This window comes from Artemia sp. Qi Xiang Cuo, chromosome 17, assembly GCF_049724085.1.
Source record: "Artemia sp. Qi Xiang Cuo chromosome 17, ASM4972408v1, whole genome shotgun sequence".
Taxonomy (NCBI): domain Eukaryota; kingdom Metazoa; phylum Arthropoda; class Branchiopoda; order Anostraca; family Artemiidae; genus Artemia; species Artemia sp. Qi Xiang Cuo.
In genome coordinates this window covers 10,417,895-10,432,847 of record NC_142810.1, presented here as the reverse complement: position 1 = coordinate 10,432,847, position 14,953 = coordinate 10,417,895, and the positions used below count along the sequence as shown (strand labels likewise).

The 14,953-nt window shown below is 34.5% G+C and overlaps 1 protein-coding gene across 1 annotated transcript in view; it reads left to right on the top strand.

Annotated features, from left to right (window-relative positions):
- Positions 1-2,943: 2,943 nt before the first annotated feature.
- The window catches only part of LOC148941874 (uncharacterized), a 36,136-nt gene continuing 24,126 nt past the window's right edge, over positions 2,944-14,953 (top strand). Inside the window, exon 1 of the mRNA XM_089103164.1 lies at positions 2,944-3,846. Within this exon, the coding sequence (XP_088959290.1) occupies positions 2,972-3,846 (875 nt within the window). The 5' untranslated portion in view covers positions 2,944-2,971. The remainder of the gene's footprint in view (positions 3,847-14,953) is intronic.

Here is a 14,953-nt window from a genome sequence, read left to right as displayed (position 1 = left end):
TATAAGTTTTCGATGATCCAAAGGTAAGCATATCCACTTGTCATGCGGGAGAACAAGGTTCAATTCCCCGTCGGGGAGAACTTTTAGTATGTTGAATTAAAATCAATATCTTTTAAATTAAGTATTTAAAAAAGAAACACTTTTTAGCTAAATACTAGCTAAAATAACGAACATATATTTTGGGCTTGAGTTTGTTCTTTACTATAAAACCTTTATACAACATATTTAATTAACTAAGGGCTAGAGTTCATTCCTTATTATAATACGTGTTAACCTATTAGACAAATATATCGGAGAGGGGCGGGGGGGGGAACAACTGGATGTGGCCTAGCCCCTTTTATTTCCATGAATTGAAGCTATTGATCAATACCAGTGGTGTCAACTGGCGGAGTCGGCATTTTCTAAGCAAGATGTGTTTGCCTTGCAAGCCCTAGATTAATATATATATATATATATATATATATATATATATATATATATATATATATATATATATATATATATATATATATATATATATATATATATATATATATATATATATATATATATATATATATATATATATATATATATATATATATATATATATATATATATATATATATATATATATATATATATATATATATATATATATATATATATATATATATATATATATATATATATATATATATATATATATATATATATATATATATATATATATATATATATATATATATATATATATATATATATATATATATATATATATATATATTTTGGGCTTGAGTTTGTTCTTTACTATAAAACCTTTATACAACATATTTAATTAACTAAGGGCTAGAGTTCATTCCTTATTATAATTTTTATATTTCTTAACATTGGACGGGATCGTCTCTTACTAGGTTGCTAGCTACCACTGCAACCCGGATACGTGTTAACCTATTAGACAAATATATCGGAGAGGGTTGGGGGGGGGGAACAACTGGATGTGGCCTAGCCCCTTTTATTTCCATGAATTGAAGCTATTGATCAATACCAGTGGTGTCAACTGGCAGAGTCGGCATTTTCTGAGCAAGATGTGTTTGCCTTGCAAGCCCTAGATTAATATATATATATATATATATATATATATATATATATATATATATATATATATATATATATATATATATATATATATATATATATATATATATATATATATATATATATATATATATATATATATATATATATATATATATATATATATATATATATATATATATATATATATATATATATATATATATATATATATATATATATATATATATATATATATATATATATATATATATATATATATATATATATATATATAATATATATATATATATATATATATATATATATATATATATATATATATATATATATATATATATATATATATATATATATATATATATATATATATTCTGTGTATTGTATTTCCAAGAATTGAATATTTTCCATGAATATTAAAATTGAAAAGACAAAGAATTTAATGTCCCTGGATTCTGAAAAATGCTTTTTATTTATCTTTTTCCTTCTCCTCTTTGCGGGAAGACCAGCTAAAAAGAACATGGGAGTTAGCTGGTTGCTGTTTGACCACTTTTCTGTCCTCTTTTATTATTTTCCGTAATGTTTAGATAAAATAAAATTTCCATTTTTGTCTTTTAGTTGTTTTCAATTCATTTAAAAAACAATTGTACACCATTTCCTTAGTAGGTACTCTGTTTCCAAACTATGTAGTGTGGTGTACCTCTTTCTATTAGAGAAAAACGCCACTTTGTCATGGTAAAATATGTTTAGTTAAAAAAGGGAACAAGAATTTTTTTGCTGAAACGATCCCTTTCCTAATCTGAAAGTACCATTGGTCCTACCCGATTATTTCTAGGGAAAACTATATAAAAAAAACAACAAAAGAACATGCATCCTCAATCTGTGTCCATGAAATATAGCAAAATTCCATGTTTTTCTAGATAGGGAGCTTTAAATGTGGAGAGAAAGGTTCTCTGGTATGGTGAATATAATTTTGTCATTTTCATTAAGATCACTCGGGCTCTTGTGTGTTCACCCCTTTTTGAAAAAAATACACATTTTTTGTGGGTCGTTGCTTTTGATAAGAAACTTTGATAGGAAACAAATTGTCTCTAGGCGATCATTTTAGTTAAGTGTAAAACCAATAAAAAATTTGAAACCATTTTCCTCTTGGTATTTGATGTCTAAGAGTATAAAGTATCTGGGAATAATGACTTAAAAGAGAGACCGCAATTTGAACTTTGGAAAAATTATATGGGAATGTGGCATTTAAGAGGCATTGATATGAAAATTGCTTCTTTTTGTTCACAAAACTATTAGAGATCAGTGGCACGTATAAAGTCATTTAAACACATAAGTTTCAATAGCAAACATAAATTAAGCAGAAAAAAGTGGTCAAGATATGTATCCACTGGACAGTATCACAAACATTTCCGACTTTTGCCCTGGAAACTTCGGAAACAAGGGTAGATAATTGTTCTTGAACGCCCATTGTCTAACGTCAAAGGATAATCTTTCCGTTCCAGTCAACCTTAAAACATGAGGCATATGTAATGAAGGCGATTGCGATTAGGCTTGATAAAGCGCGCCTTGCCACTAGTTACACTACGTTGATTCCACTTTCCTCATTGCGTTTTGTCATAAATATGGATATAATCAATATTCTAAGGTTTTCACTACTTATTTGTCTTTTGTTAATTTTTTATAAAAGAAAATGGTGATTTCATTTTACCTTCGATGTTAACCCTGGACTTGTGTTCCTGGAGCAAGAACCAGTTTCTTATCACATGTTTTTTGTAGGAATTTATCTAAAAAAGCAAATAAATGAGATTACAGACAAACTGTACTCTCAGTGGCAATAAAAACAGACTAAGCAAGTAACTTGATCTTTTACTTTTCGGAAACCAATTTTGCAATGGAAGTTTTTCATTTTGTGTTTATTGTTGCAGTAAAAAAATCTCTTGTGCTTTGCATAACTGTTGCAGTGAAGTTGTTCTATTTTGCATATTTTATTGCAATGAAGTTTCTTTTCATGTTTTCCTCACGCAACACAATGAAGAGGAATTCCAGTAAACTCTTAAAGGAATGTTCATGTTGTCAGCGAGTTCGACTCCCAGGAGAAATGAAAGCCAGACCATTTTTACAGGCTTCGGAAATTAAATTGTTTGAACTAATCGGAAACCGAAATTCTGCCCTTGACATTGAAGAGCTGTTTGTCTTCCCCGAAATTATTACTAAAATTGGAGATCAGGAAGAGCATGGTTTTAAAGCAGAATATAGAGTTTATGAAGAGCTGAAAAAATCAAATCTTCACATGTATGTGTTTTACAGTCACAAAATTAGGAAAAAAGAGGTGGGTGATTTTTTACTCGTATCAAAATCGTCAGTAATTATTTTAGACATCAAGTCCTTTCAATTAAAAGACAATCCAACAAAAGAAGATTACAGAACATTGCAAAATAAAATATCAGATTATAAGAAGCAAGAAAAGCGTGTTATTCAGGATATTAAAGGGTCTTTGACCAAACACAACTGCAACTGTGATACCAATTTGTTTCACTACTTTATTGTGTTTCCAAACACAAAGCGAAGCCAAATACCCAAGGAAACAGAATGGATGCCAGAGAATTTGCTTTTCCAAGAGGAATATTCCAAGAGGCTATTCCAAGAGGAGGATTCCATGTGGCTATTCCAATTGTTGGAAACAATTAAGAAACTGATTTTGAATGATTCGCAGTCTCGATTGGCTGATGAAAACAGTCAATACACACTGAGAACTCTCTTAGCATGGTTAGTGACCTTTGAATTTTGTCTTTTAAATTAATTAAAAAGAACTTTTCCTCAAAACAAGTTTTTCAAAGAGAGTAAAATTAACATGAGTTGGGCTGACAACCCCTATGCCTTCTAAAGACCAATAATGAATTTGCATTTTGCAAAAAAAAAAGTGGATTATCAGTTTAATATATATATATATATATATATATATATATATATATATATATATATATATATATATATATATATATATATATATATGTATATATATATATATATATATATATATATATATATATATATATATATATATATATATATATATATATATATATATATATATAGTTTTATATCTCTAGTCTAGTATATATATCTAGTCTAGTTTCTAGTGAGTCTTATGTTTTAGAGATTTGGTCTCCTTTTCTAATCTTACAATACATACAAGATAAATGATCGTTTAACCGACAAGAAAATAGAAGAAAACATCAAACATAAACACTGCCAAATAATACCAAATAATATAAAATCTACAGTTTCTTTGGCATGTTTGATTCAAAGCTGAAACCTCTGTAAAATAATTTATAGAAGTCAGTAAATTACTGCTAATTTGCTGCTCTTTTTTCCCAGAGACATCTGGTAAATTTTTCCGACAGCTATTTATTTCAGTATAGTTGTAAGGCACAATAATTATGCCTTTGGGGATGACTGATCCCCCACAGTACCTAGGAACGGTCTATAAGTTACACAATTTGCCCATTGTTCAAATATAATTTTGTTAATGAGAAATGTAAGAAAACTTTCAGCGGAACATGGGATTTTTAATAGAGACACTTTTCTGTGGGGAGGAATTTCAAACAGAAATTGTCTAGGAGGGAGGGGGATGGTGTTTCCTTGCATGATTTGAACAGCAGTCAGAAATTAAATATAAAAAATAAGTTATTTCAACTAAAAGTATAGAACAACTCTAAAACTAAAAGAAGAAAAAAATTATTCCGTATATGAGATTGGCTGATCCAACCTCAACTCTACCTCTTTACGTTAAAGTTTTAATTTATGTCTTTTTTTTAACTGCTAAAACAAAAGGGTCGTTTCACGTATTAATTAAAAAAAAGCTTTCCGAAAAATAAGTTTAAAAAAAAAAATTAAAGGCCATTTGAAACTTAAGCTCAGCAGATACAAATGCCTTTTAAAATTCAAACTCAAAACGACCAGAAATTACTATTAAAGAATAAATGAAACCCAAAACGAACATAAATTAAATAAACAATCACGTCAAAAACATAAGAAAAGTAATAATATAAATGAATAAATAGATCTTAAAGAGTGTAATGCTTATATTGAATATGAAAATATAGCTTAAAACGAAAAAAAATATTTTCCTATTAAAGTATAAATGAAACTTAAAACGAACAGAAATTAAATAAACAATCAATGCAAACAAACATACAATAGATATTAATGTAAATTAATAAATAAATCTTAAAACGAGTGAAACTTAAATTGAATATGCCAATCAAGCTTGAAACGAACGAAGATCACTACAAACAAGAGTTTGGGCATGACCTCCTCCTCTCACTGTAAAAATCTAAAACCTACTGCGTCAATGGCACTTTACTGAAAACCAATTTTATGAAAAATATTTGCTTTTGTACTTAACATTGAAAATAAACACGAAAATTATAGTAACATTTTAAACTGATGAGCTTTCAGCATTTAATATCATTATACATCAAATATTCAGTTTAATTTATTAGCTGTTCTTAAAGTTGTTAAAGACGAATATAGTTTCCCTACAAACAAGTGTTTGGATACTGCCTCCTTTGCTAACTGTAAATAAAAACCAAAAGCCTACTACGTCATTAGCGCTTCACTGAAAATGAATTATATTACAAATATTTTCTTTTCCAGTTTTTACAGCATTGAAAATAAAATACAATTACAGTGAAATAAATTCTTGAACTGACGGATCTTTCAACAATTAATATCATCACACATCAGATATTCAACTTGATGTTGTGTATTATTTCAAATACTGTTAAAGACGCATATAGTTTTCAGTAAAGCGCCAATGACGTAGTAGGTTTTAGAATTTTACAGTGAGAGAAGGAGTCATACCCAAACTCTTGTTTGTAGTGATTTCTGTTCGTTTCAAACCTGATTTGCATATTCAATTTAAGTTTCACTCGTTTTAAGATTTATTTATTAATTTACATCAATATCTATTGAATGTTTGTTTTCATTGAGTGTTTATTTAATTTCTTTTCGTTTTATGTTTCATTTATACTTCAATAGGAATTTTTTTTTAAGCTTGATTTTATATTCAATCTAAGCATTACTCGCTTCAAGATTTATTTATTCATTTATATTATTACTTGTTGTATGTTTTTGCTATGATTGTTTATTTAATTTCTTTTCGTTCTGGGTTTCATTTATTCTTTAATAGTAATTTCTGGGCATTTTGAGTTTGAATTTTAAAAGGTATTTGTATCTGTTGAGCTTAAATTTAAAATGGCCGTACATTTCTTTGAAAAACTTTTTTTTCGGAAAGTGTTTTTTAATCAATTTTTATTCGTTTTTGATTGCAAAAAAATTCAAGTTTTTAAAAACTCCTTATTTCAAAATCAAACTTTTAAAAAAAATCAAATATTCATCAAAGTATCAAAACTGGTATCAAAGTAACAATATCAAAGTGAAAAAATGGGTTTGTGTAAACCTCGGAGTTTTTATTATCTGATGTTTGAACTATCTTTAACAAAATTGCTAACTCAAAATTTTTATCGGATTGGTTTGGGGAAAAAGGGCTTGTGGGGACTAGTTAAGCTTCGGTCTCTTTTGACTCTTTAAAAGTGAACTAGAACTTTATATTTTCAATCAAATGAGCCTTCTCTGAAGTTTATACGAGTATCCCTTCTATAGAAACCATATATATCCCCAGAGTATAACTTACAACAACTGTCCCTGGGCCGTGGGGGGTTGTGTTGACCCTGGAGTTTTAATATCTGATGGTTGAACTAATTTTAACAAAATGGTCACCTGAAATTTCATCAGATGGGTTTGTCCATCCGATATACCCAAAGCCGTGGAGGTGGGGAAGGGCTAGTTGCCATCCGATCTTTTTTCACACTGAGAAAATGAACTGCTACTTTTAATTTCCATTCAAATTACCCGTCTCTGAAGTTTATACGAGCATCCCTTTCATAAGAACCACATACGGCCCCAGTACATAGCTTACAATGCCTGCCTCTGAACCCTGGGGGGATATGTCGACACTGGAGTTTTTGTTATCTGACCTTTTTGTTATTGGCTCTCTCAAAGTTCTTATCGGATGGGTTTAAGGAAAACTGGGCGTGGAGAGGGGGGCTGATTGCCCTCCGATCTCTTCTGACTCTTAAAAAGTGAACGAGAACTTTCAATTTTCAATCATATGATTGCCCTCCGAATTTGATACGAATCAATGAGCCCTCCGAAGTTTATACGAGCATATCTTCGATAAGAACTATATATGCCCCCAGAGCAATACTTATAACGTCTTCCCCGGGCCCGGGGGGAGGGGGGGTGTCGACACTGTAGTTTTTCTTTTCTGACCTTTGTACTATTTTTTACGAAATGGCCATACGTAAAAGTTTTTGTTATATGATCTTTGAACTATTTTTAACAAAATGACTACCTCAAATATTTTATCAGATGTATTTGGGGTAAAAAAAACTTGGGGGGCAGTTGCCCTCCGATCACTTTTAACTCTTAAAAAGGGCACTAGAACTCTCGATTTCTAATCGAATGAGCCCCTTTTTATGTTTATGTGACGACCTCTTCTGTATGAAATACCTCTAAGAAAAAAATAAACGGATTGTGGGGGGAAGCTAGCTGCCCGCAAATCACATTTTGCTCTTTAAAAGTGATCTACAACTTTCAATTTTCAATCAAATTAGCCCTCTAGAAAGTTTATAAGAGTGTCCCTTCCATAACAACCACATGTGCCCCCAGGGCATAACTTACAACACCTATCCCTAGGCCCTGGAGGGTTGTGTCGACCCTGGAGTTTTAATATCTGATGCTTGAACTATTTTTAACAAATGGGTCATCTAAAAATTTTATCAGATGGGTTTATCCATCCGATACACCCAAAGGCGTGGAGGGTGGGAGGGGCTAGTTGCACGCTGATCCTTTATCACTCAGAGAAAATGAACTACAACTTCTAATTTCCATTCAAATGAACCCTCTCAGAAGTTTATACGAGCATCGCTTTCATAAGAACCACATTCGGCCCCAGGAAATAGCTTACAATACCTTCCCTTGGGCCCTGGGGCGATGCGTCGACACCGGAGTTTTTGTTATCTGACCTTTGAACTATTGTGAAAAAAATGGCTCTCTCAAATATCTTATCGGATGGGTTTGAGGAAAATAGGGCGTGGAGAAGGGGGATAGTTGCCCTCCGATTTCTTTTGACTCTTAAAAAGTGAACGAGAACTTTCAATTTTCAATCATATGAGCCCTCCGAAGTTTATACGAGCATACCTTCCATAAGTACTATATATGCCCCCCGAGCAATACTTAAAACGTCTTCCCCGGGCTCTGGGGGGGGGGGGTGTCTACACTGGATTTTTTCTTATCTGGCCTTTGAACTATTTTTAACGAAATGGCCATACGTAAAGGAGTTTTTGTTATATGATCTTTGAAGTATTTTTAACAAAATGGCTACCTCAAATATTTTATCAGATATATTTGGGGTAAAAAGGATTAGGGGTGGCCAGTTGCCCTCCGATTACTTTTAACTCTTAAAAAGGGCACTAGAACTCTCGATTTCTAATCGAATGAGCCCCCTTTTAAGTTTATACGACGACCCCTTCTGTATGAAGTGCCTCTGGAAAAAAAAAATAAATGGCTTGTGGGGGGAAGCTAGCTGCCCTCCAATCACTTTTGACTCTTTAAAAGTGAACATCAACTTTTAATTTTCAATCAAATGAGCCCTCTAGGAAGTTTATACGAGCATCCCTTCCATAACAACCATATATGCCCCCAGGGCAAAACTTACAACACCTATCCCTGGGCCCTAGGGGGTTGTGTCGACCCTGGAGTTTTAATATCTGATGCTAGAACTATATTTAACAAAAGGGTCACCTCATATTTTTATCAGATGGGTATATCCATCCGATACACCAAAAGGCGTGGAGGGTGGGAGGGGCTTTTCAATCAAATGAGCCCTCTAGGAAGTTTATACGAGCATCCCTTCCATAACAACCATATGTGCCCCCAGGGCAAAACTTACAACACCTATCCCTGGGCCCTAAGGGGTTGTGTCGACCCTGGAGTTTTAATATCTGATGCTTGAATTATATTTAACAAAAGGGTCACCTCAAATTTTTATCAGATGGGTTTATCCATCCGATAAACCAAAAGGCGTGGAGGGCGGGAGGGGCTAGTTGCGCGCTGATCCTTCATCACTCAGAGAAAATGAACTACAACTTTTAATTTCCATTCAAATGAACCCTCTCTGAAGTTTATACAAGCATCCCTTTCATAATAACCACATACGGCCCCAGGAAATAGGATACAATACCTTCCCCCGGGCCCTGGGGGGATGTGTCGACATCGGAGTTCTTGTTATATGACCTTTAAACTATTTTGAAAAATGGCTCTCTAAAAGTTCTTATCGGATGGGTTTGAGGAAAATAGGGCGTCGAAAGGGGGGATAGTTGCCGTCCGATCTCTTTTGACCTTTAAAAAGTGAACGAGAACTTTCAATTTTCAATCATATGAGCCCTCCGAAGTTTAAACGAGCATACCTTCCATAAGAACTATATGTGCCACCAGAGCAATACTTACAATGTCTTCCCCGGTCCCTGGGGGGGGGGGGGTGTTTCGACACAGGAGTTTTTCTTATCTGACCTTTGAACTATTTTTAACGAAATGGCCATACGTAAAGGAGTTTTTGTTATATGATCTTTGAACTATTTTTAACAAAATGGCTACCTCAAATATTTTATCAGATGTATTTGGGGTAAAAAAGCTTGGGGGGGCAGTTGCCCTTCGATCACTTTTAACTCTTAAAAAGGGCACTAGAACTCTCAATTTATAATCGAATGAGCCCCCTTTAAGTTTATACGAGGACCCCTTCGGTATGAAGTGCCTCTGGGAAAAAATTGATTTTTTTTGGGGGGGGGGAGCTAGCTGCCCTCCATTCACTTTTGACTCTTTAAAAGTGAACTACAACTTTCAATTTTCAATCAAATGAGCCCTCCAGGAAGTTTATACGAGCATCCCTCCAATAACAACCATATATGCCCCTAGGGCATGACACAACGCCTGTCCCTGGGCCCTTGGGGGTTGTTTCAACCCTGGAGTTTTAATATCTGATGCTTGAACTATTTTTAACAAAAGGGTCACCTCAAATTTTTATCAGATGGGTTTATCCATCCGATACACCCAAAGGCGTGGAGGGCGGGAGGGGCTAGTTGCGCACTGGATCCTTTATCACTTAGAGAAAATGAACTACAACTTTTAATTTCCATTCGAATGAACCCTCTCTGATGTTTATACGAGCATCCCTTTCATAAGAACGACATACGGCTCCAGAAAATAGCTTACAATATCTTCCCCCTGCTCTGGGGGGATGTGTCGACACCGGAGTTATTGTTATCGGACCTTTGAACTATTTTGAAAAAATGGCTCTCTCCAAATTCTTATTGGATGGGTTCGAGGAAAATAGGGCGTGGAGAGGGGGACCAGTTGCCCTCCGATCTCTTTTGACTCTTAAAATTTGAACGAGAACTTTCAATTTCCAATCATATGAGCCCTCCAAAGTTTATATGAGCATACCTTCCATAAGAACCTTACATGTCCCCAGAGCAATACTTAAAACATCGTCCCCGGGCCCTGGGGGAGGGGGGGCTGCGTCGACGCAGGAGTTTTTCTTATCTGACCTTTGAACTATTTTTAACGATATAGCCAAACGTAAAGGAGTTTTTGTTATATGATCTTTGAACTATTTTTAATAAAATGGCTACCTCCATTTTTTTATTAGATGTATTTGGGGAAAAGGGCTTGGGGGGGGGGCAGTTCCCCTCCGATCACTTTTGACTCTTAAAAAGGGCACTAGAACTCTCGATTTCCAATCGAATGAGCCCCTTTGAAGTTTATACGACGACCCCTTCTATATGAAGTGCCTCTTGGGAAGAAATAAATGGAGTGGGGGGGGAGGCTAGATGCCCTCCAATCACGTTTGACTCTTCTCATATTAATACTACTGTTTAACTGAACTCCCCGGAATCTTCGTTTTATTCATATAAAGATTATCTCCCGACATCTGAAAATTCTAGTATGTTCCTGGCCCCTGTTAGTTTCGGTGAGTTCCAGAAAGTAATTACGAATTTAATAAGTGGCAATTCACTAGGTCTAGATGGGCTCTCCACAAATGTTCTGAAAGAATTTGCGTCTGTCATCCATGTTCCGTTGCTTCACATTTTAAGTGCATCTATATCATCATGGATCTTTCCAGAAGTTTGGAAATCTGCACGAGTTATTCCAATTCATAAGAAAGGTGATAAGACAGATAAAGGCAACTATCGCCCAATAGCTCGTCTTTCCCCAATATCTAAGGTTCTAGAAAAAACTATTCAAAAAAGTTTCGTATTTTGATAAAAGGAATTTATGTACTAAAAATCAGTTTGGTTTCAGGTCGGGTCATTCTACTGAACAAGCTATTGCTGCGCTAATTTTAGAGATTAATGATTCACTAAATGATTATAATCATGTGTCTACTCTTTTCTATGATATAGAAAAGGCATTTGATACACTAAACCACGAAATTTTGGTGGAGAAAATTAATAACACAGGTATTAGAGGTAAAGGCCTAGATCTAATAAGATCTTACCTGCATGGTCGAAAAATTCAGGTAGAAATAAATGGGCACCTGTCAAGCCATATTGCTATTGATGATATTAGAGTCTCCCAGGGATCAATATTAGGATCAATACTATTTTTGATTTATATAAATGACCTTCCGAGGTGTGTACCCCAAGATAGTAGCTTAGCAGTAATTTTAGCAGATGGAACGGCGGTGAGAGTAAAAGCTAAAACCCCATCTTTGTTGTTTGAGAAAATGGTGATAGCAATGAAATCTTTGAATAAATGGTTTGCTTGTAACTACCTAGCTCTAAATTTTTCTAAGACTGAATTCATGATTTTTGGGCGGTCACAGCGGAAAGTAAATAAAACTACCATAGAAGAGTTAATCGTAAATCAAAGTAGGATAAAAAGAGTAAAATCATTTCGTTACCTTGGGATTATTTTCGATGAGCTTTTATCCTTCCGTAAACATTCCGAGTATTTGATATTGAAACTTGCCCATAACTTAGGTTGTCTTCATTGATTGAAACATGTGTTTCCTCTTCCATACTTAAAATTGTATACCATTCTCAAATTGAATTTAATCCAAATTATTGCCCTGTAATCTATCTCAACAAATTTAAAGTCCATCTCCAACCTCTTCAGATAATTCAAAATAAGGCAATTAGAATTCTGGGTACTTTTGTTCATCGCCCAATGAGGCTTCAAAATCTCTCGGAAACTCAAACTTTATATGTTTTTCTCAATATACTTAATCTTAAACAACTGAAATACCTGCATACAGCAATGTGGTATTATGATATTCAATCTTCAACAAATTATTTCCATGATTTGGGTATAATTGATACTCCCATTTCTCCTGCCCACCCCGTCCGCTCCAAGAAGTATCGCCTTCCTCCAATTAAATCAGAAAGAGCTAGATCCTCAATCAGATACCAGATTCCTCATATTGTAAATAAAATTCATTTAGTAGAAATGTTCCCAAGTTTCAAGAGCAGATCTTCTTTGAAAAAATATATTTCAAAAATGGTTCTTTGTCTGTATGTTGGGGTTGATAAATAATTGATATTAGTATGAATTGTGTTGTGGTTCTTGCGCTGGGGTGGCCTCTCTGTTATCTTCTACCTTGCATGTTTTTTTTTTGTTTTTTTTTTATATCCTTTATTTGTTATTTAGGCATTTTCTTATATTTGTTTATGGTCGACACATCGAGCCCATCTGTCCGTCGACCATTTTAGAAATTTATTTGTCATGTTTTTTTTGTCAATAAAAGATCTTGTCTTTTAAGATCATGTCTATGAATTTTATACGAGCATTCCTTCCAAAACAGCCATATATGCCCCGAGGGCATTACTTGCAACGCCTACCCCCAGGCTCTGTGGGGCTGTGTCAACACCGGAGTTTTTTACATCTTAACTTTGAACTACTTTTAACAAAATGTCTATCTCAAAATTTTTATCTGATGCATTTAGGGCATGGAGGGGGGGGTGTGCTAGTTGCCCTCCTATCTCTTTTGACTCCTAAGAAATGAAAGAGAAAATTCAATTTCTATTCAAATGAACCCTCTCCGAAGTTTATATTAGCAAACCTTCAATAAAACCATATATGCCCCCAGAGTATTACTTACAACGCTTGCCTCTGGGGCCTGGGGGTTGCGTCGACACAGGAGCTTTTCTTATATGACCTTTGAACAATTTATAATGAAATGGCTATTTAAAAATTGTATCGGATAAGGTTGGGGAAAAAGGGTGTGTGAGGGGAGGGGACTAGTTGCCCTCAGATATCTTTTGACTCTTAAAAAGTGAACTAGAACTTTCAAATCAAATGAGCCCTCTCTGAAGTTTATATGAGCATCCCTTTCACAAGAGCCATATATGCCCCCAGGACAACACTTAAAAGCCAACCCCCAGGCCCTGGGGGCTGTGTTTACACCGGAGTTTTTGTTATATAATTTTTGAAAAAAAATTTAAAAACTGACTTTCCCAAAATTTGTAGCGGTTGGGTTTTGGAAAAAAGGGCGTGGGGAGGGGGGCTAGGTACCCTTAAATCTCTTAACTCTTCAAAAGTGAACAAGAACTTTAAATTTCCAATCAAATGAGCCCTCTATGAAGTTTATACGAGCATCCCTTTCATAAGAACCATATATGCCTTCAGGACATAACTTACAACCCCTTCCCCCGGGCCCTGGGGGGTTGTATTGACACCGGAGTTTTTCTTAGCCGACCTTTGAACTATTTTTTTTTCAAACAAAATGTCTATATCAGAATTTTCATCACATGGCTTTGGAAAAAGAAGGCGTGGGGGGGGGGGGTTAGTTGCCCTCGGATCTCTTTCGACTATGAAAAAGTGAACTCGAACTTTTAATTGCCAATCAAATGAGCCCTCTCTGAAGTTTATACGAGCATCCCTTTCATAAGAACAATATATGCCCCAGGGCATAACTAAGAACGTCTGCCCCCAGGCCCTGGGCGTCGTTTCGACACCTGAGTTTTTGTTCTCTGACTTTTGAACAATTTTTAACTTAATAGCTATCTAAAATTTTGTATCGGATGCATTCGGGAAAAAGGGGCATGGGGGGGGGGGCTATTTGCCCTCCAATCTCTTTTGACTCTCAAAAAATGAACTAGAACTTTCATTTTCCTATCAAATGAGTCCTCTCTGAAGTTTTTACGAGAATCCCTTCCATAAGAACCATATTTGCCCACAGGGCATAACTTACAACGCCTGCCCCCGGGCGCTGGGGGTAGTGTCGACACCGGCATTTTTGTTGTATGATCTTTAAACTATTTTTAACAAAATAGCTATCTAAAAATTTTTATCGAGTGCATTTGTGAAAAAAGAGCGTCGGGGGGGGGGGGCTGGTTACCCACCTATCTCTTTTGACGTTAAAAAGTGAACTAGAACTTTAAATTTCCAATCAAATGAGCCCTCTGAAGTTTATAAGAGTATTCCCTCCTGAAGAACCATATATGCCCCCAGGGTATAACTTATAACCCTTGCCCTGAAGACTGTGGCGGAAGTGTCCTGCTCAAAGATATAATTTTCAGAAATTTCAACTATGTTGAACAAAATTGCTATCTTAAAATTTTGATTGGTTGTGTTTGGGGAAATGGTGGGTGTAGAAGGGGTGTTAATTGCTTTCCAATCACTTTTGACTAATAAAAAAGGCTCTAGCCATCTAAAATTCTAATCGAATGAGCCCTTTTTGAAGTTTCTACGACAACGCTTTCTATAATAAAAATTTATATGCCCTCAAGGCATAACTTACAACCCTTGT